Source organism: Cenococcum geophilum (genome assembly GCF_001692895.1).
Source record: "Cenococcum geophilum 1.58 unplaced genomic scaffold K441scaffold_39, whole genome shotgun sequence".
In the NCBI taxonomy this organism is placed as follows: Eukaryota; Fungi; Ascomycota; class Dothideomycetes; order Gloniales; family Gloniaceae; genus Cenococcum; species Cenococcum geophilum.
Genome location: NW_027137597.1, coordinates 387421 through 411486, shown reverse-complemented (window position 1 = coordinate 411486; position 24066 = coordinate 387421). Strand labels below are relative to the sequence as shown.

The following is a 24066-nucleotide window of genomic DNA, read 5'->3' as shown; positions in this document are numbered from 1 at the left end:
AAAGCTCTACGCAAAGCTCTGCGCGAAACTTTATAGGAGAGTCTCGCAAGGTTAATTAATTTTTAGTGTTCTATAGATATACGCACGTATAATGCACGTATATTTTATAACTAATAAGAACGTAAGGTTGCGCGCACGATAGACTAACTGAGCTAATAGCAGCTATATAATATCTACTTCCTGCTTTAATATCCTACTAGGGGGTAGAGGGTTAGAAGAGAAGACTTAAGATTAGTCTCTAAAGCTATAGTTACTAGAAGAATCTATTATATAGTAGAGATTTTAAGTTAAAGTGTGCAATCTAATATATATTACGATAAGCGAATTAAAATAAATCGATATCGGATAATCCGGTATCGGATATCGATTTCTTTCAATTCGCTTATCGTAATTTTTGGCCACACTGCCGTAACATATCGCCTTGTGCGCTAACTCGTTTGCTTCCGATTCTCTAACCTATATTACCCTATAGGTTATCTCCTTCGGTAGGCTCGTTTAATTCCTCAAGGACTAATAACCAACTTTAACTTTTTATAGGTGTAATATTAGGCTCATGTAACGGATACGTAATTAGCTTGTGATTGGATGGACGTCTGGTAGCGAGATAACAAGCCCTTCAGGCGTGGCACCTCCGAGGATGTTGTGGAGGTCAATTCTGTACATCCCATCTAGGCGCCTTAGCTCACGGTTTGTTGGCATCACGGTGAGCTTCAGTTTTGAAGAAGGAATGCACAATAACCCTGGTGGTCTCTGGACTATACAACACTTATAACTTTACAGCCCATTTTCTGTAGCTCATTGGGCCACGACCCAGCAAAAGCATGTCCAATAGCCGTATTTCCTCTTATCGCCTTTCCTCACTCTATTTGTCCTGCGAACTGGGCCCCGTTGCATGGACCGTATCCATCATCTCACTGCGCATCATTTACTCGGCAACACCATTAACAGGACGGTTTACTGCTCCTCGCCTTAAACTTGCACGGTGGGGAAACCTTGACTGTACACCACTTACCCAATTATATCTAAACACCTCGCAGTGACCACATGATGGTGCTGTTCAAATGTAAATGGTGGTTTACGATGAACGTCATTGCCCAGCACATTTCAGGGCCACGAAGCAGTCTCGACTGACGATCAAGGCAAAATAATGAAAACGGCACATTTTCCATGAGGTTCTCGTAACGTTGATACTGCTAGCGCATCTGTTTATACCCCGATCTCTTGCCTCGGCATCCTAGTCTACCCGACACCCAATCCAAGCAACGCTAACCACCATGACGGAAGCCAAGTTCGAACTTACCGAAAATTGGAAAACTTTCGAGGCTGCTGCCAAGAAGCTGTTCCAGTTTTCCAATGATATCAACGAGCTCGACAAACTCAACCAGAGGATCAAAGATTTGGAAGGAGAACTCAAAGAGAGAGACATTGAGATCGATAAGAGAGAAACAGTAGAACAAGCACTTATTGACAAATTCGAAAAGAGTGCTTCGAAATGGACCAAGGAAAGAGAGAGGCTCGAGGGTACTCTAAAGAGTGTCAAAGAAGCCCATGTAGCCCAAGACTTAATCCAAGTCAAAAACGCACTAAAGAAAGCTCAAGCACAGCAAGCCAGGGAGAAGGAATGGGAGAAAGAGAGAACTGAAAGTTCGGCGCTTATTTCCGGGTACAAAGAACAGCTCGAAAACTGCAGAGCAGAATTAGATAGAATGAAGCAGGCAATAGGGCTTCAAGAGATGAATGATAATCTGTAAGTAAGATGATGCTTGATATTAAGTTGCAATACTCACATCTTGCAGGCCCGATGACCTGGAGAGACTGGCGGCCGATCTACACAAGCTGGCCATGAAATACTGTGGCATGCAACTTCCCGACGATTGCCCTGTGGTAAGTGGGTGTGTGGCACCAACATCTCAAAGCTAACAGAATGTAGGATGCTCTTTTTATTGCACTTCAAAACTCTGGTTTTCTTGGTGTCTTCCCACGTGCTATTCCCATCTCCAATTCCGGAGAATCAGCCTTGCTCCGTGCTGCCGCATTGGAGGCTTTCATTGCCAAGAGATTGGCTGAAAAAATGTTCCGGAGCTTGTACCCGTGGTCAAACCCATCGACCTTGGAGCCTAATATCTTAGAATGGATAGGCGACGATTTCCTGGAGACCGATCCTCGGAAGGAAGCTATATTCCGATCAATAATTGTCTCATCAGACATCAAGGACGGCGACAACCGCAAGAAGGCCATTATGGATATGATACTGGACGAATCTGCTGCTGTGTGTGCTCCCCTGCTCACAATGCCGCTCCGCGAACGCCAGGCCAGCTTCCGAATGGATCTCGCTAAATTCCTAAGTAATGCTGCGGAAGTGTGGAACGATGCTCAGAGAAGTCATACCAGAATTACAGCCGCATCCGAGGCCGAAGACGAGGATGGCATGTGGGAGCCCCGAATGGAGCACGACCTAAGCGATTCAGCTGTAAGCGAAATCCAACAAGAAGGTCTCGGAGCAGCTATAAAGATACTGTTCCCTACAATCTATCAGTTTGTAGGCGATGAGTCTGCTGTACTTCACAATGGATACACACTTTGGTCGCACCAACAATTGTACATTGCCGGAACCAAGGAATTTCAGCTGCAGTCCACTCGGGTGAACAACCGAGATGGGGACATGACGAGTAGCGCCATGAAGCGAAGGTCAAGCGTTAGCCAGCATTCGAAAGGATCTCTACATCACCGAACCGGGAGCAATACAAGCCCACCATTCACTCCAAGGAGTGTAAGCCGGTCAAGAATGAGCATGAGAGGGAATGAAACTCCAAAAAGCACTGGGGCCAACTAGCCTCCTCGACTTAATGGCAAGGAGGAAGATCCGAAGAGCGAAAAGTTCTGGCGATTAAGAAGAGTTTGTGAATGTGTTTTTGGGCGGGAGCTAATCGAACACGCAATAATGTATTTCTCCTAGGCCATGAGTTTTCTTTTCTTTCAGAGGAGTATTTGTAGTTGGTATCAATGAAGCATTTATATATATAAGCAAGTGAATTTTACCCTCATTCGTTTCTTTGTTTTAGAAGAAGTTACATGTGGAAAATTCTGACGGCATGGTAACTGCAAATACGCTCAAGAAGCTTACATGGATAATCTATAATCATTTCTAACCCTAGCTCCGCCGCAACCTGGAGAAACGATCGGTTTTTGTGATACTTTGAATCCTCAATTTTCGCGATGATAGAAACCTTGGTTGCCGTTACGCTACGCCGTGCGACCCGTGTCATAGCTGAAAAATAGTTAATACAGCAATCTGGTGGCCACGTAGGTTAGCGAGCTGCAAAGAATGAGGACTCGTCAATGATCACCCCACAAACCGGGGTTCGCATCAGGAGTTCGAGCGCCACTTTACCCTACTCACAGAAAGCCTAACATATAACCAACCACGTGCCACCAGGCCACCGTTGTTCGGCAGGCGGGTAAGGTGGGTCGTTAAATAGTGCCACACCACCGCTTTCAAGGTCGCTCATTCGTTTAACTTCCTCTGTCCACGTAGTGTGCCGCAAACAACGCAACAAAGTCCTGATTTTGTTGAGCCGAACATCGTAGCACCATTCAATCCCCTTTGGCCGTCGATTACTCATGATGCAGTACGCTACAGCTGAGAGGCGGAGAGTTTTCCTTGCGTACCGGGCTTTATTTGCCGGGGAGCGTGCTATGTTGCGGAAATCCAAGAAGGTTCGAGAGGTAGTAGAAAAGCACAAGTCCTCATTCCAGCCTTTAATCAAAGAGTTTGGAAACGATAAAATCATCAGCATTCTGAAAGAGTTGCTGGCGGGTAGAATATTCCAATCAGAGCTAAGAGCAAAAGTAGAATTTCCTGAGCTATTCCGGAGTTCTCCTGCTCGGGACGTGCAGCGAACGACATCAGAAAATGATGCAGCACGCTCAGAAGCCGAAGCCTTAGAGGAAATTGCATCACTTGAGGGTAAGGAGGACGACCAGGCCGAAAATCAAGCGGGAATTCCCGAGGACGATGCAGCTGTAGGTGCAACTGCTGTGGAAGTTATGGTTGGTAAGCACAGTTAGCTCGTCTTCCCTTCTGAAAGGCGACTCAAAAACACTCAGGTCTCTCCACGTTAGATAATCTTGCAACCAGCGCCGTGCCGTCCTTGTATCCCGTAAATTTTCCGTACAAGGCTCAGCACTTCATTCTTACAACGACCCAGCGTTTGCTTGAGGAATGCTGTTTTGACTTTACCACAATGTGGCTGCCGTCCAAGCTTCGAGAGAATGGTTGGGATTGCCCTGAGGCTGTGGAGTTGACCAAATGGACGAAATTTTTGACAAAAAATTACGACCTACTCCCAAAGGAGTCTGTGGATCTTGATAAAGACATTACGATAAAACAGGTTTTGCTCTCGACGCATAATCTGCGGCATTCTGCAGTCCATCGTCTTCCTACTAGTGCTCGCGGTATCAATCAAATGGTCATATCGGCAGCGAGATTAGCAAAAACCCTGCGTGACCCACTACGTACTGCACAGCTAGAGGAATTAAATCACGAAGTTGAGGGCAGGATCAAAGATATGGAGCTTAATAAGAATTTCTTGGAAGATAAGCTTGACAAGGAGCTTCAAGATATTCGCAGAAAACGTGAGGAACTAAATGTCAAAGAAAAAGAGCTTATTTCATCAACGTTGAAAGAAGATCAGGAAAACAAATCTCTTATAGGGGTGTTAGTCCAAGAATCACTTAGGGAAATTCTTTGTGACAAGATTGGACCGAAGGAGGACCAGATTGATACTGGGCAGAAAGACGACAACGAAGATGAAAATGGTACCCCAGAAATCTCAGACTCTGCAAGCTACACTGCGGTTGAATAAATGGAAACTGATGAAAAAGAAGAACAACGACACCAGATATCCTACGTTATTAGTAAGTGGAGACTGATAGTAGTAGTTCCGAGGGAGACTGTATATGCCTAAGAGGGCAAGAAAATGAGCTTGGATAATTCAATTGGAAAGCGACCTAAGAGTGTTACATTACGACCGCTACATTTTAACTATTGTGCGTATCAAATCACTTTAGAAGTCTTAATCTTGACCTTTAGATCCAAAGAGTGTTAAAAATCCATGGAAGGAACTCTATAGAGCCAGCTTTTATGGAGATTGTCCGGAGTCTACAGAAGGCCCCATAGTTTCCCCATCATTCAGCCATATACACTATTTAAATGTCCTATGTTACTACCTAATGGAATTGGTGCCATAGAATGTACTATATCAATGTATCAGATACGCTTTGATAGCAATGCACGACAAATGCTTGCAATCAGTAAACTATTGGGTAGAAGTTACATCACGATGCAATGTGAAGAGGACAGTGGCGTGTAGGAGACTCCATAAGGTGGAGTCGTCGCTCCGAATAGATCTATATACTAGAACGCCATCACATGATCGCAGGAAGCTCCTGTGAATGTCGCCTGCAGCACTCGGTGGATAAATTTGGGGTCACATCAAAGGGCCGATAACGCCAAGGCCATATTAAGATATCTTCTATCAAGACCACTTAACACTAATAATCCCTTTAAAAAAGAAGAGGGAATTCACCCCTGTGCTAGAGGTTAGAATCAATCGTCCTCAGGCTACGACGCTAGTCTACTATTGATGGCAGGATTTGGGTTTAGTGTCGGAAGCTGGAAGAGCTGCTCTACCAACCACTAGGTGCCATACCGATGCTAAAACAAAAGACCATGCTTTCAAATAGGTTCCAAGATATCTCTCGCCGCTTTACCGTCATCGCCCCTAAGCGTGAAGCACTGGACATCCTTGTCTTATTCTGAGTTAAATCTGTGAGTTTCGTCAGACACTTCTGGCTCCTGTTCACATCCTGGAACTATAGCCCTGGCTTTTTTGAAGCGCGGAGATTTTGTGTATTCCCCAAGGACAGGAAAATAATAAACTCCATGGATCTCATTTAAGTCTGCTCCGAGGATGTTGATAAGCGGGTGGGGGGGATATGGAGGCTGAATATACAGCCGGCGATGACCGACGAAGCACCAAATAGGATCGTAGCTGACATGAAATCTGTCCGTTTTAGGGAGACTCCAGGTAAAATTTGTGTACGGGTTCCGAAGTACGGCGGCGGATCCCGGGTCTTGTATCACTTGTTTCCAGTCAGCAGCGCTGTATTCGTACGTACGTGATTGAAACGGCCTTATGGTGATTACACCAGGGTCTCTACCGTGGAGCTCGCAAAGATTAATCCATAACTTGCAGCGAAGGTTAGCGGTTGCGCTTGGTTAATACGACCGTTAGTTCACTTACATCCCACGAGGCGCAAGAAACCGGTGTTCCTATGTCGGCGCACCAAATAGCCTGGTGTAAAGGCTGCACATACTTTCCCTTTTCGTCAAGGTTGGCGTCGGTCCTCTTCCATGGATGCTTCACTTTATCGTTGCTCATGTCTGCGTGGACAGGTGCAGATACTGCCAGACGTCTTCCGGGCATCACCCAGCAGGCGGGTAATATCTGCTCCTCGAAGGCTTTGCGTGGCTCAAATGGGACTGGCACCCCAGGTGTCACCTCTAGAGCCTTCATCGCCTTCTTTCGCTCGTCCCAGTTGAAGCCGCTCAGTAGCACATTTGTGACCGGGTATTCACCAGAAGACAACGCTAACGCATCAAGCACATCTGTTAGTGTCGACTCAACCGGGTCGATAGGAGGAGTCGAAGGGGAGTGGGTGCGAGGACGGGCCGTATGGAGAAATGGTGGTGTCGAGAAGACGAGTCGCTGAGTACAGGGTTAGTCTGATAGGGCAGCTACAGCAGAGAGAGGCTCACAGATGGCTCTAAAGATCGAGCAGATGCGTTAAATGCCCGGTGCTTCACGCGGTGAGTGGTGAAAGGCGGGACCTATTCAAGGTCAACTTGAATCCATGACCAAAAGAGGTAGGTTTGATCACTCACTCTTAACCGTTGCACATGTTTCAAAAATGGAGGCTGACGATTCATAGCAATCGACATTGCCAACAGCCGGGAAGGAGTACCTTTAAATAGAAATTTGGTGGACGGTGATGAAAAGACTGATGGAGAGTAGTAGCGTGATGAGGGGAGCAAAGGTCTGTGGGGCGGAAAGCGGTCGTTTTTGGTTTCAACTCTTTAAACTTTAGTCGCAACTTTGAAGCAGGTGTTTATTCTGGCCCTTTTAAGAATAGAATGTCAGGTTCGGATCTCTCTAAGCGTCTCAGGACAAACGATGATGCTTCCCTGTAATAGGTCGCCCTCACCTACAGCTATGTTTGCGTTAGCGGAGAGATACCTCACTCTGTATCCACATTCTCTACACACATCTCCGCTTCATCGAGCTGTACACGCACAAGAGAGACATTATTAGCTTCAAATATCATAGAAATATACTCTGCTACATCCACTGGGACAGCCTCCTAGATGTCCCAAAGCACGAAAGCAGGCATCCCAGTGGGCGTACTGCTCGCCATGTTGACCACAAGCACCCCACTATACTGCTGCTGGCGGACCCGAAAAGACCTAAAGCCGCCAGACAAGCCAAAACCTGAGACAGAAGCAGCGCGGTCCTTCCTCAACCCCAGCACACGACCGGGCCACAAACACGAGCTAGAAGCCATCTCAGCCCGACCAACAGTGCCTGAGCTCGACGGCCTCGCCATCCCACGCCCGCCATACGAGCTCCCGGCCCAGGACCTCAGCAGCGCGTCGGTGACGCAGCAGCCGTACGCCGCATCTGCGGATCCCCCGCAGCGAGACCCAACACCCTCGCCCCGCACGCTTCCCCCGCTACCCCTGCCCTCCCCCCTTGCCCTCCCCGCTGCTCATCCTCCCCCCGCTCTCCTGCCCCCCCTCCACCTCGCTCGTCTCCCCCTCCGACTCTCTGCACTCCGCACCAGCGATGTCCCGGTATCCCGATTTTGCTGATTAGTTCGACCTCTCGGTCTCTGAGATCGCGAGACGGTGCACGAATCCCGAGACGGTGGGGGCTGGATGTTGGATGTTGGATGCCGGATACCAGGGCGCTACTCCCCCCCTCAGACCAGCTTGTCGCGGTAGAAGCCGTTAAGAAACGAGGACAAGGGATGGTGGTGGTGGGCGAGGCGAAGATGACACAGCTCAGGAGCTAAGGACTAACGAAGCCGGAGAACATTGGTTCGCTAGATTCGTTGGTTGGGAGGGTTTGGCTGGCGGTCTGGTAGTCTGGGATGTGGTGTGAGTTGAAGAGGGGTTAGAGAGGGGTATGGGCGGATACGGAGGGAATAGGGATTGAGGAATAGGGGCTGAGAGAGGGATGGAGGAGCTGGATTCCCTTACATCCCGCCCCCTGCGAAACCGATCGCTGTTATGTTCTTCTCTCTGAATTGGTCAGGTCGCGGCGGCAGATGATCTTATGTTTTGGCTCGTGGCTGAGTGATGAGTGTTGCAGCGTCAGCCCCATTAGCGCTTCATGGATTACGTCGGTCGGGTCGTTGATCATACAGGTTTCATTTGCTGGGGTTGAGGAGGGCCGAGGGGAGAGTAGAGGCGGTTTCCACCGCTATCACGGAGATATTGCTTAGTTGTGCTTCGAGCTTGACCACAATGAAAGGGAGGAGCGTGGAAGGAGGAGTGCTCAGATAGCAAGTCAAGGCAAGGGAATAGAGAAAATTACGGGAGCAAAATACTACGGGACTTCATATCAGAGAGTTAGCAATGATGGGCAACCCAGCACGTATATATAATTTCCTTTGCTTTGCTCAAAGTTGCTTCGCTTTGCTCTGCTAACGGACTGACGTTCGGTTCGTCTCCCCGCCTGCCGGATTACCATTTCTAGAATCCCGACCCTTTTCGCCAGACCCATCACGGGAGCACGCGAGCTGGCATCAGGAACATAGAAGCAGAAAAAAAAAAGGGTATATAATCAAGCTGAACTATATGTACAAGTAATATGCCGATCGCGCTCATCTATCGCGCCACAACAATCCGACATATACTCCCGGATCACTGCTTTTTCCCTCCCTCATCAAACAGAGAAAGCAGAGGGGAAGGGTTTTCTATTGCTGCTGCTGCTTCACGGCAGGCGTGATCTCGCTGCTGGGCCTGTTTTCGACGTCCACCTCCTTGCTCCTGCGGATGCGGCTCCACTCCTCCTTATCGGCCTCCTCGTCGATCGCGTTGGCCGTGATCTCGGGCGTCTCTTCGTCCTCGATCTCCTCAGGCAGCATCAGGTTCAGGACCAGGGTCAGGAAGGCGGTGATGGCGAAGCCGGTCTCGAGGACGAGCACGATGGCGTTGTAGAAGCCCAGGAGGGCGTGGTTGTTGCCGCTGTAGGTGAAGACGTAGGTGAACCAACTGCGATGAAGTTGTTAGCAAAAATAAGTGTTGGTGCGTTGGGTCTGAGGGGTAGTGGTGCTTACTTGGGGACGAGAGTCGCGCCGAACCCGAGACTGAAGCCGGCAGTCAGGATGAAACGCGTGCGGCGGGTGAAGGGGACAGTGGCCATGATGCGGATACCGGAGACGGCCACGGCACTGAAGAGGAAGGTCGTCATGCCGCCTAACACGGCGCTGGGGATGGCCACCAGCGCGGCGGCGAATTTGGCGAAGATGCCCATGACGAGCAGCCAGAAGCAGCACGCGTAGCCGGCCTTGCGGTTGGCGCACCGGGTGAGCGCGATGACGCCGTTGTTCTGGGCGAAGGTGCTCATGGGGGTGATGGTGCAGAGGCCGGCGATGATGCCGTTCAGACCGTCAGCTAACACGCCGCCTTGGATGCGGGAGTCGAAGAGCTTGCCGTCGACTTCGAGACGGGAGACATCGCAGGTGGCGGTGATGTCACCGATGGCCTCCATGGCCAGCACGACGTAGACGGCTAGTAGAGGGAGCACTATCGGCCCGTAGACGCTTAGCTTGAAGGTGTGAACCCAGATGAAAGAGGCGGCTGGCGAGGCGTCAATTCCAGAGCGATCGAAGTATCCGCAAGCAGCGGCAATGATACAGCCAACTAGGAGCCCAATGACGACTGCCGTGGACTTCATGATGGGGCTTCCGAATCGTTCGCAGATAATGATAGTGACGAAAACTGAGAATCCAAGACCAATGAACTCGGCACTTCCCCACGGAAGAGGGCGTGGCGCATAGATGGTTGGGCAGAGCTTGAAGATACCGGTGGTAGGGAAGGTAGAGCAGGTTCCACTACCTCCAGCCCAATCTTGGAAACCAGACTTGATGAGAGAAACGCCAATGAGAGTAACAGTAGGACCGGTAACGAGTGGTGGGAAGAATTTCTTGAGGTACCTGGGCGAAGTGAATGACATGAGGACTTCAAGCAAGGCGCAGCAGCATGATGTGCCAATGATTGCTCCGTAACCGTCTGGGCAAGGGAGAGGGTTCCCATTAGCATCGGACGGGCAGAAACCGGTGGCGTACATCTGAGAGAGAGCACCAGTTGCGACTGGAATAGTAGCAAATGATGTACCTACTACAGAAATAAGACCGGTACCGATGTAGTATGGGGTCTTGTAAATGTGGAATCGCGTGATCTGAATGGAGGATAGAATACCACAAACGATCAGAGAGGTCGATACCAGGTACTGAGACAACTCCGTTGGCAGATTGGCTGCACTGGCAAGGATGATGGGAGGAGTGATGACACCAGCCAACATAGACAATGCATGCTGGAAGCCAAGCAGAAGAGCCAGGAAGACAGGCATGCTATCATTCAATCCGAAGAAGGGAGCGGCTCTTCTTTCTTTCTTCATGAAAGGGATATCGGGTCTGAATAAGAATCCATAGTCGTAGGTTCCAATGAGGCCATCCCTGAAGCAGTCAGCACGTGCTCACTTGTCAATTGAAGCTGCGCAAGAATATTGCCCGAATAGACTATTCTCAAAATGCTTACTTGGTAGTGAAGGCTTTCACAAAGCGGCGAAACTTGTCGGAAAACTTCTGCTTCCGGCTCATATCCGGGCCAATGCGGTCTGGAGAGTCATCCATGGCTGGTGGTGTTGTTATAGTTGTCTGATCACTTTTGAGGGTTTGGTGGAACCTTTATGGACTCTCACGTCTTCATGCACGCTCGGCTATCGACAGAACCTTGAGCGTATCCGTGAAGGGCGATAGGATGATTGGCAGACGGTCCTGGATAACTGACAAGTCTGATGTCGATGGGCTGAACTATCTCGGAGGTGGTCGCGAATCGGGTGAGTGTCTCCAAGGCTAATTAGTCGCGTGGTTGGCAGAATCAGAAAGATGGCAGTCTGCTTTTTTGCCTTGGCTTCGATATTGCGGGGGGCTGACGCAAAAGAACCGTAGATCGCCAGGAAGAAGGCGCTTGTTGTGGCGGGGATGATAGCTACAAACTGTCTGGCTGCTTTATAGCTTGCGAGGGCTATCTTTGCCATCCCTCACGATGCACAATTTCTCATCTAAAAGCCGCAAATCTTCAGGCGTCGGCAGTCTTTGCAGGTCTGGAAGTGAACCTAGGTCCCTAAGCACTGTGGACAAGGTCTCCGTGTTGGAAGCGGCCGAAGCAGAGCATCTTCATCGTTATCCGCCGTGGCTATCGCCATGTTTCCACGGCGCTGGCTGGCTTATGTGGGAGTATCTGGGGCTTTTTTGGGCGTCGAGCAATGGGTTTTGCTAAAAGCTTGGGGCGAAAGGCGCTGATAAGCAAACCATAACCCCCATCATTGGCTGAACCGCCGTACCAGAAACGTGACCCGGTGGGCTCCGACAAGCTGTTCATCGGGAAAGGCTTGGGGCGGGGCCCAGCCCGGCCAAGTGCCGGGTAGATAGCCGCCCATTCCACGGACTTGTATCGTAAAGGGGGTAGCATCGATGCTTCTTGCCGTTCAAACTCCCACGAATGCGTCCAACCGCTCTGCGCTGGATTCCGGTGCGGTTGCAGTGTTCTATTCGTGCAACAGCTGAGTGTGACCTGGTGTCCACCTCAGTCCCTACTCCCGAAGCTGATAGGAGAGCTTTGCCTCCCACGACGACAGCGTGCAACCGCAACTCGAAGTGAGAAGTCCTTTTTCCAGCGAAGCATGACAGCTTTGTCACGTTCAGTGCAGTTCATTTCAGTTCAGTTTAATGCCTCAGTGTCATCTGCTCGCATTGATCCGTCGTGTCGTGGCGATGGTCATCGAAGGGGAAACAGACACTGCCAAGACCTGAGGGGGTAAGATGGGAGAGAAGAGCGCGTTTGTGTATGTACATACACATGAAACGGCAAGAGAGCTATGAGGAATACCACCGACAGACTTGCTTGCGAACAGGCCTTAAGTTCCCAACGAAACCGGAAGAGGGGCGCAGCGCTGATCTGAAGCAGATAGCTGCATCCTCAATCCTCCCGCCATTCCGAGGCGAAACCACTCCTCGGGTCAATCATTTCGACCTCATTTAGACTGGCAGTCGATTTCCGAAGCAATGACGACTTTGCTGTGCGGACGATAGTCTGCAAGTGAGATTGACACGGTTGAGCCCGGCTTTTGAAAGCTTGCGCGCATTGGCCTTCGCGAACCAGCACACTGCAGCGGAATCTACGCGACGCTACGGTGGAGATTATCGAGCCATTAGAAATCAGAAGCATAACACACGCATACACGCATATGCGAGTAGGAGAGCCTGCCACAGCCACTGTTGGTCCTGCGACAGCTAGGGGAATAAGGCAGCAATATTCTAGAACAACCTGGGGTAGAGAATATTAGGCAATTAGGGTGATTAGGATGCTGATAGCTATAAGCTCGAGCATAGCTGCTGCAGGATGAGGTCAATCGTTTTGCTGTTGGGAAGACGGGCAGGAATGTCCCAAGACCCCAGAGCGGACGGAGATGGTTCCTCTGAAGGTGGTACAGTACCAGAAGAGGAATACAAACAGTATCATGTGAAGAGAAGATAGAGGTAGACTTGCATGTGCCTTCAGATTGGGTTGGTTGAGAGATGTACATCAGTCCCAAACTTCGTCTGTTGGTGGCTCTGCAGATTGTAGATGTAAGATACGTCCGTAGGAGACGCACCAGTATAGAACGAGCAACACGTGAGCATTTTTAGAGACTTCTCAACGTTTTTTTTTTGGGGGCTAAAGTGGCTCATGCAGCTCTCTCAGCCGAGGTCAGTCGCCGAAATGCGTATGGCGGAGGGGGATGATCGCAGAAAGCATCACCGCGACTCGTCCGTGTAGGGCTGAGACGGGGAAAGGTCCGCTTGGCTCTCGGACCAGCCAGCAAAAACGCCACGCATCTGACAAAACCAAGCCATCAGCCGCGCAATGGACAAAAGTATCCAAGCATGTCTTTGCACAAAAAGGCTAGATGACATCTCCAGCACCCGTCTTCAACATGAACCGTGGCGGGGTTTGTCATTTTCGAGGCACGAAAGTCGCACGCGGCGGGCAGGCACCCCCCAGAGTTGAATATGCAAGGGCCCGATCCCGCTAAGCGAAATGCGTGGGGAATAGCTTCGCGGCTATGGTGTTGTTGGGCTCAACACTTCCTAACTAAGATGGCTTCACTGAGGCTTTCCATTTCGCCGCCGAGCAATAATTACTCTCCAAACGCCGCATGTCATCAACTCTTTTTTATCTCATCTCCCCTCCACATCCTCTCCATCTCCTGTCCCACCACCCACTTGTGACAGGCTGATCTAAATTTGTCCTTGAAGATCCGTAGGCCAACAAGAAACTCCGAAAGCATATATTCCGCTTCTCGGTGCCTCTTTCGCCCCTGCGGATCCTTTCGACCTTCCTTTATTTATTCCTCCCCATCCTTCAAAACCCATAACCCGCCATGCCTTCTCACCAGCCTGCTACCGGCATGTCTGCTGTCGACTCTCAGTATCTCTCATCCCAGCCGTCAGCCATGGCAAACACCGCAGAGCCGAATCGTAACCCGAAGTATGACCCAAAGAAGCTACACATTGCCGATGCTCCCACGACACGGAAGAATTGGTACAAGCAAGTTAACTGGCTCAATGTACGATGCCCCATTCACTTCTGCTCAATTCCCACCACTGACAAATTTCTAGCTCTATCTGATTATCGGTATTCCACTCCTGGGTCTCATCGCCGCTTTCTGGACACCTATGCGAACTCCCACCATTGTCTGGGCTGTCATATATTATTTCTGGACTGGTCTAGGAATCACTGCTGGTTATCATCGCCTGTGGGCTCACAAGTCCTACTCCGCAACCCTCCCTCTTCAAATCTGGCTCGCGGCTGTTGGTGGTGGAGCTGTTGAAGGATCGATCCGCTGGTGGAGCCGAGACCACCGCGCCCACCACCGCTACACCGATACAACTAAGGATCCCTACAGCGTTCGCAAGGGTCTTCTCTACTCTCACATTGGCTGGATGGTCATGAAGCAGAATCCAAAGAGAATCGGCCGTACCGACATCTCCGACTTGAATGACGATCCCGTTGTTGTCTGGCAACACCGTCACTACTTGAAGGTTGTCTTTTTCATGGGCCTCGTTTTCCCGTCCATGGTCGCTGGTATTGGCTGGAATGACTGGCTGGGTGGCTTCATCTACGCAGGCATCATCAGGATCTTCGTCGTTCAGCAAGCTACCTTCTGCGTCAACTCCTTGGCTCACTGGCTCGGCGACCAGCCTTTCGACGACCGCAACAGCCCGCGTGATCACCTCATCACGGCTCTGGTCACTCTCGGTGAGGGATACCACAACTTCCACCACGAGTTCCCATCAGACTACCGCAACGCCATCGAATGGCACCAGTATGATCCCACCAAGTGGTGCATTGCTCTCTGGGGCAAGCTGGGTCTGGCCTATGATCTGAAGCAGTTCCGCGCCAACGAAATCGAGAAGGGCCGCGTCCAACAGCAGCAGAAGAAGCTCGACCAGAAGCGCGCCAAGCTCGACTGGGGTGTACCACTTGAGCAGCTGCCAGTTATTGAGTGGGATGATTATGTTGACCAAGTCAACAACGGCCGTGGTCTCATCGCAGTTGCCGGTGTCGTTCACGATGTCACTGACTTCATCAAAGAACACCCTGGTGGCAAGGCCATGATCAAGAGCGGTCTTGGCAAGGACGCCACGGCAATTTTCAACGGTGGCGTCTACAACCACTCCAATGCCGCACACAATCTTCTCTCCACGATGAGAGTGGGTGTAATCCGTGGTGGATGCGAGGTCGAGATCTGGAAGCGAGCACAGAGGGAAAACAAGGATGTGCAGTACGTCAAGGATGATGCTGGCAACCGCATAATCAGAGCCGGCAACCAGATCACCAAGGTTGAGCAGCCAATCGTTAGCGCCAGTGCGGCATAAGTTTTCGTTTTCCTTTGTTTAATCCAATCGCTGTCGCGAGTACGTTGTGGGCGTTACTGTTTTGGGGGCGTTTAGGACGGGCATAGTATTTGGATGGGAGCGATCGATTTCTTTTCGTACAATCAATATGGAGACCCGCTTTTGGAGTCTTCCATGTCAATATCAGAGGGCGGCCAGGGCTTTGCTTCCTATTAGTGGAAGCTTGTATGCTATGAGAGCAAAAATTGGCGTTATTACTGCTCTTTTAGGAGTCGCTCCTAATAAAACGAAATTCACATCAAGAATCAGATGGACCGTGACAATTGTGTGGCTTGCATGCAAATCATGGTACAAGTCTGAGACGTTTCCACATGTGACCATAAAAGATCCTAAAGCTTGTCGAATAGGTGGACAAGTTAAGCCTTTGAGATAGATATTTCTCATGCAACTAGCTAAACTACTAGATATCTGCTTTGTCAACAACGATTTCCCAGTCGTCTTCCTTAGCGTTGCCTGTTTCCAGCGCCACAATTTCTAAAAACGGCCTCGCTTGACAACGAACTTCACGCGTCTCTCGTCTCTGGCCAACTTCGCGTAATGGAAGTATATAATGCTTCCTTTTCGACCGACTAGCTCTACTTTAAAAGTGCTTCTTCTCCTTTCTTCACGTCTCTATCAAGTTCGATTCTCTCGGTCATGGATTCTGAAGACTCTCTTCAAGACGGTCCTGTTGCTAAACGACCAAGACTGGATCTTAATCGTGACTCAAAAACGGCTTCCAAATCAAAGCATACTGTTCCTACTTATACAAGGTCACCTCTAAAATCCTTGGATCGTGCAATCAGTCCCCCGGCCGGAAAACCAGCAAATTCTACTTCTTCAGCCCCACTCGCAAGCTGTACTATTACAGAGTACAAGAGCGAGAACAAGAAAAGAGGTTGCAAGATACTACCTTCGCCAATCCAACTCACGCGCATACGTGATCTACCGGCTGATCATAATGTCGATACGCTTGAGTTAAAAGATATCCTTGGTGACCCTATGATTAAGGAGTGCTGGCAGTTCAATTATCTCTTCGACCTTAATTTTCTCATGTCAGTCATTATTAAGCACTTAATCAATTTCAATAAATCACAATCACTAAACTCATAGGGCATCCAGGGGCGCATTAGATGAAGATGTACGCGGCATAGCCCAAGTCAAAGTAATCCACGGCTCCTGGAAAAAAGAGGACACGCGCCGTCTCAGACTAGAGGTACTCTCTAATTCTAACCATATCTCAACCTCCTAACCGCCATTTCACCCAGGAATCCTCCAAACGTTACCCCAATATCCAGCTTATCACTGCCCACATGCCCGAACCCTTCGGCACGCACCACTGTAAAATGATGATCCTGATCCGCCACGACGACGCCGCCCAGATAGTTATCCACACCGCCAACATGATCCCGCAGGACTGGGCCAACCTAACCCAGGCCGTCTGGCGCTCGCCGCTGCTCCCGCTCCTGGCCCCATCCTCAATATCGGCATCGGCATCGGCACCAGCACCCTCCTTTTCCAAACCCCAACCCATCGGCTCCGGCCCCCGCTTCAAATCCGACCTCCTCCGCTACCTCTCCGCCTACGGCTCCCGCCTCCGCGCCCTGACGTCCCAGCTGCAGCACTACGACTTCTCGCCCGTCCGCGCCGCCTTCCTGGCATCCGTGCCCTCGCGCGTGCGGCTCGCGGCGGCGGACCCTGGAAGATACACGGCGTGGGGCTGGCCCGGCTTGCGCGAGATCTTGGACTGCGTGCCTGTTGCGCCGCAGAATGAACCTGCCAGTGTCGTCATGCAGGTCTCGTCGATCGCGACGCTGGGGACGACGGATAGGTGGCTTGGCTTCTTTCGGTCTGTTTTGGCACGCCACGCGCCTAGCTCTGGCTCCGCGAACGGCGCCAACATTGGGGAGGACGCAGAGCGATCTAGTGGGGGAGCCGGGATCGGGAGCGGGAGCAGGGATTCAAAGGAGAAGGTGAGTGCGAGTGCAAGTGCGAAGGGGACTGCAAAAGGGACTGCGCACGCAAAGACAACCAAAACCGCAACCGCAACCGTAACCCCACCCCCACCTCCAGCCCTCCACCTCATCTTCCCCACCGCCCACGAGATCCGCCACTCGCTAGACGGCTACGCATCCGGCGCCTCCATCCACCTAAAACTGCACTCCGTCGCCCACCAAGCCCAGCTCCGCTACCTGCGCCCGCTCCTCTGCCGCTGGTCCTCCGCCGCCCCTTCCTCAGCCAAACCCCCCTCCCTCCATCCCGAGGCCGAACCCCCTAACCCTCCCTCCATCTCCAGCCCCGCCGCCCCAGCCCCCTCGCGAGCCCTCCGCGGCGCGGCAGCCCCCCACATCAAAACCTACGTCCGCTTCTCCTCCGCCGCGGCGACCTCGATCGACTGGGCGCTAACGTCGAGCGCGAACCTCTCGACGCAGGCGTGGGGCGCGCTGGAGGGCGTCGATGGCGTCGTCAGGGTGTGCAGCTGGGAAGTCGGGGTGCTGGTGTGGCCGGCGCTGTTTGCGGACCGGGGTGCTGGCGAGGGGGAGGTGGGGATGGTGCCGGTTTTTGGGGGGGATTGGCCTGGGGCCGAGGGAGGGGGGAGGGCTGGGGGTGGGGTGGATATGGATGGCGATGGGGATGAGGCGGTGGGAGCGGCTGAGGGAGGGGGAGGTGGTGGTAGGATGGCTGGTTCGGGGCGGTTCGACACGCTGGTTGGGTTGCGCTTGCCATATGACCTCCCGCTCACGCCGTATGCGAGGGATGATGTGCCGTGGTGCGCGACCGCGGTGCATGAGGAGCCGGATTGGAGGGGGGGAGTGTGGAGGTGAGGGGTCTGCGTCTGGTCTGGCATGCGCTTGTGGAGGGCTGTGTCATGCTTGCTACTTCGGTAGGATAAGTGGGACAAGAGCGAAGGATGGAAGGATGAGCTGGCAGGTAGGAGAAGGAAAGGGCTGATGAGCTCTCAATATGCAGAGTGTACGACTTAAACAAGAAGACGCACCACATGCATTTCACAAAAAAAGTTTGAGAAGAAAATCAGCGTGTGAAGCTGCCTAATATCTTCAGTTACGGAGTCATGTACAACCCAGTCCACCTTTCCTCGATCTTCCAGTCTAGCCCAACTCAATCAAGCCATCTCATCTTAGCCAGTATACAGTTAGCCCACCCTACCCAGCTTGCAACTTCTCACACACGGCTCCACTATATCTTGAGGTTCTCGGGGCAGTCGGCCTTCAGTCCGTACTTGCCCACCATCTCGGCGACAGCGGCGATGTACTGCTTCTCGGCGTCTTCGGGCGAGATATCCTCGTCAACAAACTTCTGCCAGCGCTTGCGCTTCGCTTTGGCCTATAGCACCCACATCATATGGTCAGTTGAGGGTTTCGGGATGGGTAGAGAGCTTGGGTGTAGGAGAGGCTGCGGCACAGCACCAAGGGGGGGCAAGAGGGGCTGGAATGGGAGCGTCGACGGCAGATAGGAGGGGGCTAATGTCAGGTATAATGGGAGAGCTAGAGGGCACAACGCACTGTCAGGTCGAAGATGCCCGGCGTGGACGCCGTCTTAATGTCCTCTTCTTGCTTCGCGATCTTGGCGTAGGCGTAGAGCTGCAGGCGCGGTGGTCACGTCAGTTTCAAGATTTACAAGAGAAACGAAGCCCTCTTTGGGGACATGTGGCATGTTTATGATGCAAGGTTGGAATGAGGAACGCGGCACTCACGTTGAGCCTCTCTTCATTATTGGCGCCGTCTATGTGCCAAGCGCGTTCGTAGGCGGCAGTAAACTCGGGTGATACTGTTCTCGTCATAATCGATAATACCTCGGGTTTTGAATATGTAGTTCAAGCCAGTACACGCGTTCTGAAAGGCACGGTTTTACTATGGTATAGGTGTCGTTGGGATTTATGGCGGGGTTCAGATCGGAGGAAAGCGGGGCACAGCAAGCAGGGCTTGAAAGTTGGAAGGCGGTGACGCAAGTTAACCTGTTCCCTAACCCCCTTTAAATTTTTACCTGGAAACTTTCGTTGGTGTAGTCGTTACCACGTGATATCTTTATACAGGTAATAAATATGGGTATATGGTAGAACGAGACTGAAGAGGACAAAGCCCAAAGCAACAAAAAACTCCTGTCATCCTTGCACCTATTCTTTGAGGGAAAAAATTACACGTAGCTGACAGTCTCAAGGACCCAAAATACATTCTAAATTCGAGGTGTGGTCCATATGGTGGTGGACTGAATATTAAGATATAATCGGCCAAAAACGAATTAAATGATATAAGAAAGAGCAGAGCCAACAGAGCGAGCCAACGGTTTAATCATATTCAACGCTGACCCAGACTTGATGTCTGGAGGCGGCGCAACAACGTCGGGAGCTCCTGCAAAGTCTTGAGATGCATTCAGACAATCATAGCAGTTACATCCGAAGTCTTCCCTAGTGGCTCTATAATCTTCGTCTCCGGGAAGTCGAAAGAGATCGGAAAAGCCCATTAAAAGCCAGTCGTCGACAATACCGGTAGAGTCGATGCCGGCTTCTTTCAAGGCATCAACCCAGATGTGAAGTAGACCTGCTTCTGCAGCAAGACAAGTTGGGCTTCGAGACCCTCTCCCTGTTTGGTTCCAGGGCAAATTACAAGAGCAGCGCATGTGGGCATCTTCTCCGTTTTGCAATAAAAGTACGAGTGTGCGTCGTAGATGGTTATCGATGAGATTTCGCCATAGCACGTCGTATGTCCAGTAACGAACGTCCCAAAGGGAGAGGAACAGCAGATGGCTAGGTGCGTCTTGACAGAAACAGGTATCCTGGTTGAGGGACAACGTTCGACGGTTCTTTATAGCGAATACCCGGCTCTTAACACCTCTTGAACATAGAGACTTTAGCGCTTCGAACCTGAAATTATGTCGCCTTTGGAAATCTTCCTCGTCGGAATTCGCCCAACACTTGCTCATTACGCATACAATCTCCTTAAAAATTAGATCCGGGTATTCGTAAGCAAGCTCATCAAGGCCAGACCAGAATTCATGCAAAAAGTAGTTTATCCCGAGCGGCAATATGTAATTACCACTACCCGAAGTCTTCCACAGTTCCAGTAAATTTCGGGGGTCTTGGAAAGGGCCACTCTGAGCTCCACGCAAAAACAGCTTTCCAAGAGCGTCAATTTTATTGAAAGCCTGCAACTCCATCTCGGATTTGCCACAAATATAATCACTAGAGTTGCTTTGACATTGCTGAAGGACCTTGGGCATCAGACCGGACGGATCTGCACCTAGATCTATCAAATACTGAATCATTTCGAGATTCTCATCTGTAATATTGCTGTCGAAATCTGATGAGTAGTCGAGGAGTCCGCGTCCATTTGGATCAACATCAAGCGGCGTGATTTCCCCTGCCTCAATAAGTTGTCGAAGCCCTTTCCAGTCTCCCTTAATAGCTCTTCGGAAGCCTAAAGAGTCGAATGGAACAGTGTGAAAATAGCGGAAGTTGAGACTTCGAGAAACATTGCAGTCGTTGAGATTAGGTACTGATTCATAAGAAGCCCGGAATGCTTTGAGACGGAAACAAGAGAAAGGGAAAAATGTCAGCGTTCTTCGGCATTCCGTAAAGGATTTCTCCCCAGCATCTCGTCTTGAAGAAATTGTGCATGTGATTTGTGTGACGGCCGTAGTAGCCTGTAAAATTCCAGCAACTGTCGGAATTCGGTAGCTAGACGTTTCAGTTTTTCTAGTAGTAGGAGAATAGATGGTTTGGGGCTTTCGACGAGGGCTGAGCTCCGTTCCAGCAACACCTTCAGAGTTGCTACTAGTCCACCCTTGGGAAGAATTTTGATAATCGGTTGAAGAGGTTATGTGTTTCTGCCCCTGCAGCACAATGGTTTTTTCATTATTTAACTCTTGCCCACTATCGGAAAGGCGGAGCCGAAAACCCCTCGAAATGCAACCGGTCTGGGCCTGTTGATGTGGTAACAAGGCCTTCAGTTCAGAGTGACTAAGGCAAGAAAGAAGAAAGTTGTTCATTTGGTGGTCCAGCTCGGATTGTATTGTTGTGCAAATTGTGGACGTTAGCCCCTCGATGGACTGGTGAACGGTTTCTAGACCCTCTTTGATTTCCGTAACCCCTCCTTCGATGCGAGAAGTGGCGGCTAAGGTATTTTCCGTCGTCTCGGAGTAGATAGATAAGCCTGTGTGTATCCTATTCAAGGATTCACGGACGTGATCCGCGTGCTCGCCTTGGCTATCTCGTATATACCTATGGAAATCAGAACTAACATGATCGTTCTGATTACGCAATCCGAACATTCAAGAAAAAACATGAGGGCTAGAAGAATAACGAAACAAAACGTACTCGAGGATATCTCCTTGAAATCCAGAAACAGCCAGCTAGTATACCTTGATCGCCAAATCCAAGGAAGTTTTCGCGGTCTCTAGTTCCGAAACGCGTTTCTGGAAATGTGCTTTATTTGAGCCAGCAAGAAACTGCTTCCACCTCCTTTTTGTTGCACCCTCGATGCTGCTAAAGTCATTTCGTTCAATGAGCTTCCTCAATGAAACTATCTGACTCCAACACTGTTCGACAGCTTCGGTAATACATTTCTTAGCTTGTGGGCTAACTTTAACAGGCTGCTCTTTTGAGAGAATCGTTAATGTGTCTTCTAGAACTTGGAGCTTTGTCTTTAGATTTATTATCAGCCGTGGGGCGTCGCGAAAGTCGTCGATGACGCTGAGGATGAAAGCGATGCCTTGCGCAGCCTGCCCAGCAAGGCCAATAAACGACGCAGCTGTGCTAGTAGCACTAAGTGGATCGACCATAGAGAGGACTTGGAAAAGGGATTTAGAAAGGCCCGAAAAAGAAAGAGCTACCTGAACTGAAAACAAAAGAAGTCGGGGTATATAGACATTACAATATGCGTTCATCCTCGGTGCGGTGCAGCACGAAATGCAGGGTTACAGGAGCAAAACTATACAGGCAAGCTACCCTGAGACACAGCTGTTTCGACTAGGCGCCGTGGCTGTATTTTTGGTTTTGTTATGTACATAGCCGATGATCGCCGGAAGCAAATAGCCAAGCACAGCCACCTTATCCTGGCCTGGGGATTTGTTCCAACGGGCCGGGCCATGATCTAGGCTGCTGCCGCGAAAGAATATGCGCTGAGTTGGCGTACTTTGAAGCAAGACTGACAAAATCTTATGGATGGGGATCGATCATATTGAAACTGTGCTCGAGCGTTGGGCGACAAGCAGGGCGCCTGGAGTTGCCTCGTAATCGCTTGTGCCACATATTTGGAGACAGTTGTCGGGTAAATTTCCGTTAGATCTTCTGAGGATATTAGTGCCGTAGTTTTTCTCCCTGGAGATGATTGAGGCCTCAGCCACGTCTTTCCCGTTGGAAGTCATGAGATTGTTCTTGTTTTCGAGTTTCTTAGGGCCTGATGACTCTGGAGTAAGTACTCGATAACCAGAATTACCATCACGATGGCCTTTTCAAGGGGACAGTGAGGGGAGTCTTTCAACCTTTGGATAAACAAACATTCTGTAAGAAGCTATTTCCATTCTAGGCATAGCCAAAGCATTCTGAAGCTTAAGGGCCGTTCGGTTGCAAATCGCCTCTTGATCAGAATCTTCTTGATTAGTGCACCTTTTAGTGTTAAGTAGTTTATAATTAGTGGCGTCTACTACTATAGCTTAGTTGAATCTATAATTGAGTTAATTATTTAATAAGGCTTTAGATAAGGCTCTTAGAATTTAATATCGCACGATAAATAAATAATTTTAGTAAGCAGCCTAAATAACCCAAGTAATTACCTCTGCTACCACTTCTATCGCAATTTTACCATATAGTGTAATAGGTTATACCCCAGGAATAGTACTTAGCAGCTAGCCTACCAACGTTTACGTAATCTGACTAGCGTATAACATACGTATAACCGAGGGGTCTTAGCAGGAGAGGAATACCTACACGGCTTTAGAGAATTCCAAACTCTTCTTTCCTTAACAAATTCTTCTTATACGATGGTTATATCAGTCCAAGCCTAATTTATTCACAGTAACCCTTATATATAGTATAGTAATAGAGTCTTTTACTCCTTTAGATCCTTAATTAATGTTGTGTATATATAGCGTCTCTTTAATTCCGGTGGTTAGCGCTTACGATTAAGCCACCAACTAACCCGAATTCAGTGCATCCGTCTTAGCAGCTAAATATCAAAAAGAGACTGCCGAACAACCTTACCTAATAGTCAATTTGAAGCTTTTCGACGCCTCTTATCTGGCCGTCTATTAGGGGTAGTATACTATAGAGAGCTTTAGCCTAATACCTAGGATATAAGTAAACTCGTTCTAGAAGGCTAATATAAACTGCGGCCTATAATTGGATATAATAGTATTTAGTGGTCCGTAAATTTAGTAAATATAGTAGATATACAGTTAGGCCATATTTTTAGCATTAATATTCTTATAACAGAGAATTAAGAATAGGCGCTTATTAAAGCGGTTAACTAGAATTATAACTATATTATATTCGTTATGGTCTATAGGTAGTTTATAAAAATCTATAAAGATATACCACTAAGGGCGGTCGGGTATTAGGAGGGGTTTTAATAGTCCTAGGGTCCTATCTTATAGAATTATAAACCTACAGCAGTTATTATAGTTCTGTATATAACGGTTAATATCTATAACTATTTTAGGCTAGTAGTATTATTTACTAATAATCTTACTGGTCTTATTTTTTCTAGAATAGACCGTTTAGACCTAGGTATGTACTTTAGTAATAAGCCAAGTCCGTAAGTT

General features: G+C 49.7%; 12 protein-coding genes across 12 annotated transcripts; 6 read left to right on the top strand and 6 right to left on the bottom strand.

Moving 5' to 3' along the window:
* Nucleotides 1-812: 812 nt before the first annotated feature.
* On the top strand, nucleotides 813-1122 carry K441DRAFT_664651 (uncharacterized protein). Its single transcript, XM_067649383.1, has one exon. It carries the CDS (start codon nucleotides 822-824, stop codon nucleotides 1038-1040), a length of 219 nt encoding a protein of 72 aa, XP_067500893.1. The 5' UTR covers nucleotides 813-821; the 3' UTR covers nucleotides 1041-1122.
* On the top strand, nucleotides 1123-3277 carry K441DRAFT_698455 (uncharacterized protein). The gene is made up of 3 exons (XM_067653064.1): nucleotides 1123-1747; nucleotides 1797-1884; nucleotides 1931-3277. The coding sequence occupies exons 1-3, from the start codon at nucleotides 1275-1277 to the stop codon at nucleotides 2831-2833; spliced, it is 1464 nt and encodes a 487-aa protein (XP_067500892.1). The 5' UTR covers nucleotides 1123-1274; the 3' UTR covers nucleotides 2834-3277.
* Nucleotides 3278-3624: 347 nt separating this feature from the next.
* K441DRAFT_616194 (uncharacterized protein) lies at nucleotides 3625-4865 on the top strand (the record flags this gene model as incomplete). Its single annotated transcript, XM_067645736.1, has 2 exons — nucleotides 3625-4023; nucleotides 4089-4865. 2 exons carry the CDS (start codon nucleotides 3625-3627, stop codon nucleotides 4863-4865), a joined length of 1176 nt encoding a protein of 391 aa, XP_067500891.1.
* A 707-nt stretch (nucleotides 4866-5572) lies between these two features.
* K441DRAFT_206456 (uncharacterized protein) lies at nucleotides 5573-7368 on the bottom strand. The gene is made up of 6 exons (XM_067640517.1): nucleotides 7271-7368; nucleotides 6947-7136; nucleotides 6821-6892; nucleotides 6306-6770; nucleotides 5712-6250; nucleotides 5573-5590 (listed from the first exon to the last, which is right to left on the bottom strand). The coding sequence occupies exons 2-5, from the start codon at nucleotides 7001-7003 to the stop codon at nucleotides 5813-5815; spliced, it is 1032 nt and encodes a 343-aa protein (XP_067500890.1). The 5' UTR covers nucleotides 7004-7136; nucleotides 7271-7368; the 3' UTR covers nucleotides 5573-5590; nucleotides 5712-5812.
* Nucleotides 7369-7426: 58 nt separating this feature from the next.
* Nucleotides 7427-7930, top strand: K441DRAFT_679622 (uncharacterized protein; the record flags this gene model as incomplete). Its single annotated transcript, XM_067651282.1, has 1 exon — nucleotides 7427-7930. The coding sequence occupies one exon, from the start codon at nucleotides 7427-7429 to the stop codon at nucleotides 7928-7930; it is 504 nt and encodes a 167-aa protein (XP_067500889.1).
* Nucleotides 7931-9039: 1109 nt separating this feature from the next.
* K441DRAFT_679621 (Xanthine/uracil permease) lies at nucleotides 9040-10980 on the bottom strand (the record flags this gene model as incomplete). The annotated part of the gene is made up of 3 exons (XM_067651281.1): nucleotides 9040-9337; nucleotides 9403-10803; nucleotides 10886-10980. The coding sequence occupies 3 exons, from the start codon at nucleotides 10978-10980 to the stop codon at nucleotides 9040-9042; spliced, it is 1794 nt and encodes a 597-aa protein (XP_067500888.1).
* Nucleotides 10981-11195: 215 nt separating this feature from the next.
* Nucleotides 11196-11558, bottom strand: K441DRAFT_664648 (uncharacterized protein; the record flags this gene model as incomplete). The annotated part of the gene is made up of 1 exon (XM_067649382.1): nucleotides 11196-11558. A coding segment is annotated over exon 1 (185 nt), but the record flags the coding sequence as incomplete, so codon positions are not given.
* A 2012-nt stretch (nucleotides 11559-13570) lies between these two features.
* K441DRAFT_664645 (uncharacterized protein) lies at nucleotides 13571-15503 on the top strand. Its single transcript, XM_067649381.1, has 2 exons — nucleotides 13571-13958; nucleotides 14011-15503. Exons 1-2 carry the CDS (start codon nucleotides 13773-13775, stop codon nucleotides 15268-15270), a joined length of 1446 nt encoding a protein of 481 aa, XP_067500886.1. The 5' UTR covers nucleotides 13571-13772; the 3' UTR covers nucleotides 15271-15503.
* Nucleotides 15352-15825, bottom strand: K441DRAFT_206329 (uncharacterized protein). The gene has a single exon (XM_067640516.1). The coding sequence runs from the start codon at nucleotides 15691-15693 to the stop codon at nucleotides 15433-15435; it is 261 nt and encodes an 86-aa protein (XP_067500885.1). The 5' UTR covers nucleotides 15694-15825; the 3' UTR covers nucleotides 15352-15432.
* On the top strand, nucleotides 15820-18237 carry K441DRAFT_206321 (phospholipase D/nuclease). Its single transcript, XM_067640515.1, has 3 exons — nucleotides 15820-16343; nucleotides 16411-16504; nucleotides 16557-18237. Exons 1-3 carry the CDS (start codon nucleotides 15946-15948, stop codon nucleotides 18111-18113), a joined length of 2049 nt encoding a protein of 682 aa, XP_067500884.1. The 5' UTR covers nucleotides 15820-15945; the 3' UTR covers nucleotides 18114-18237.
* A 249-nt stretch (nucleotides 18238-18486) lies between these two features.
* K441DRAFT_574880 (uncharacterized protein) lies at nucleotides 18487-18896 on the bottom strand (the record flags this gene model as incomplete). The annotated part of the gene is made up of 2 exons (XM_067644125.1): nucleotides 18487-18633; nucleotides 18813-18896. Coding segments are annotated over 2 exons (231 nt in total), but the record flags the coding sequence as incomplete, so codon positions are not given.
* Nucleotides 18897-19266: 370 nt separating this feature from the next.
* On the bottom strand, nucleotides 19267-22086 carry K441DRAFT_698450 (uncharacterized protein; the record flags this gene model as incomplete). Its single annotated transcript, XM_067653063.1, has 2 exons — nucleotides 19267-21555; nucleotides 21667-22086. The coding sequence occupies 2 exons, from the start codon at nucleotides 22084-22086 to the stop codon at nucleotides 19549-19551; spliced, it is 2427 nt and encodes an 808-aa protein (XP_067500882.1). The 3' UTR covers nucleotides 19267-19548.
* Between the last annotated feature and the right edge of the window lie 1980 nt (nucleotides 22087-24066).

Bases quoted from the DNA above. Each gene is read 5' to 3' on its own strand.
- K441DRAFT_664645 (XM_067649381.1), top strand. From the start codon at position 13,773: ATGCCTTCTCACCAGCCTGCTACCGGCATGTCTGCTGTCGACTCTCAG. The intron at 13,959-14,010 runs GTACGATGCCCC...ACAAATTTCTAG, and splicing joins AGCAAGTTAACTGGCTCAAT to CTCTATCTGATTATCGGTAT.
- K441DRAFT_206321 (XM_067640515.1), top strand. From the start codon at position 15,946: ATGGATTCTGAAGACTCTCTTCAAGACGGTCCTGTTGCTAAACGACCA. The intron at 16,344-16,410 runs GTCAGTCATTAT...TAGGGCATCCAG, and splicing joins TTCGACCTTAATTTTCTCAT to GGGCGCATTAGATGAAGATG. The intron at 16,505-16,556 runs GTACTCTCTAAT...CATTTCACCCAG, and splicing joins CGCGCCGTCTCAGACTAGAG to GAATCCTCCAAACGTTACCC.
- K441DRAFT_698455 (XM_067653064.1), top strand. From the start codon at position 1,275: ATGACGGAAGCCAAGTTCGAACTTACCGAAAATTGGAAAACTTTCGAG. The intron at 1,748-1,796 runs GTAAGTAAGATG...CACATCTTGCAG, and splicing joins CAAGAGATGAATGATAATCT to GCCCGATGACCTGGAGAGAC. The intron at 1,885-1,930 runs GTAAGTGGGTGT...AACAGAATGTAG, and splicing joins TTCCCGACGATTGCCCTGTG to GATGCTCTTTTTATTGCACT.
- K441DRAFT_206456 (XM_067640517.1), bottom strand. From the start codon at position 7,003: ATGTCGATTGCTATGAATCGTCAGCCTCCATTTTTGAAACATGTGCAA. The intron at 6,893-6,946 runs GTGAGTGATCAA...GACCTTGAATAG, and splicing joins AACATGTGCAACGGTTAAGA to GTCCCGCCTTTCACCACTCA. The intron at 6,771-6,820 runs GTGAGCCTCTCT...CCCTGTACTCAG, and splicing joins CTCGATCTTTAGAGCCATCT to CGACTCGTCTTCTCGACACC.
- K441DRAFT_206329 (XM_067640516.1), bottom strand. From the start codon at position 15,693: ATGAGAAATATCTATCTCAAAGGCTTAACTTGTCCACCTATTCGACAA.
- K441DRAFT_664651 (XM_067649383.1), top strand. From the start codon at position 822: ATGTCCAATAGCCGTATTTCCTCTTATCGCCTTTCCTCACTCTATTTG.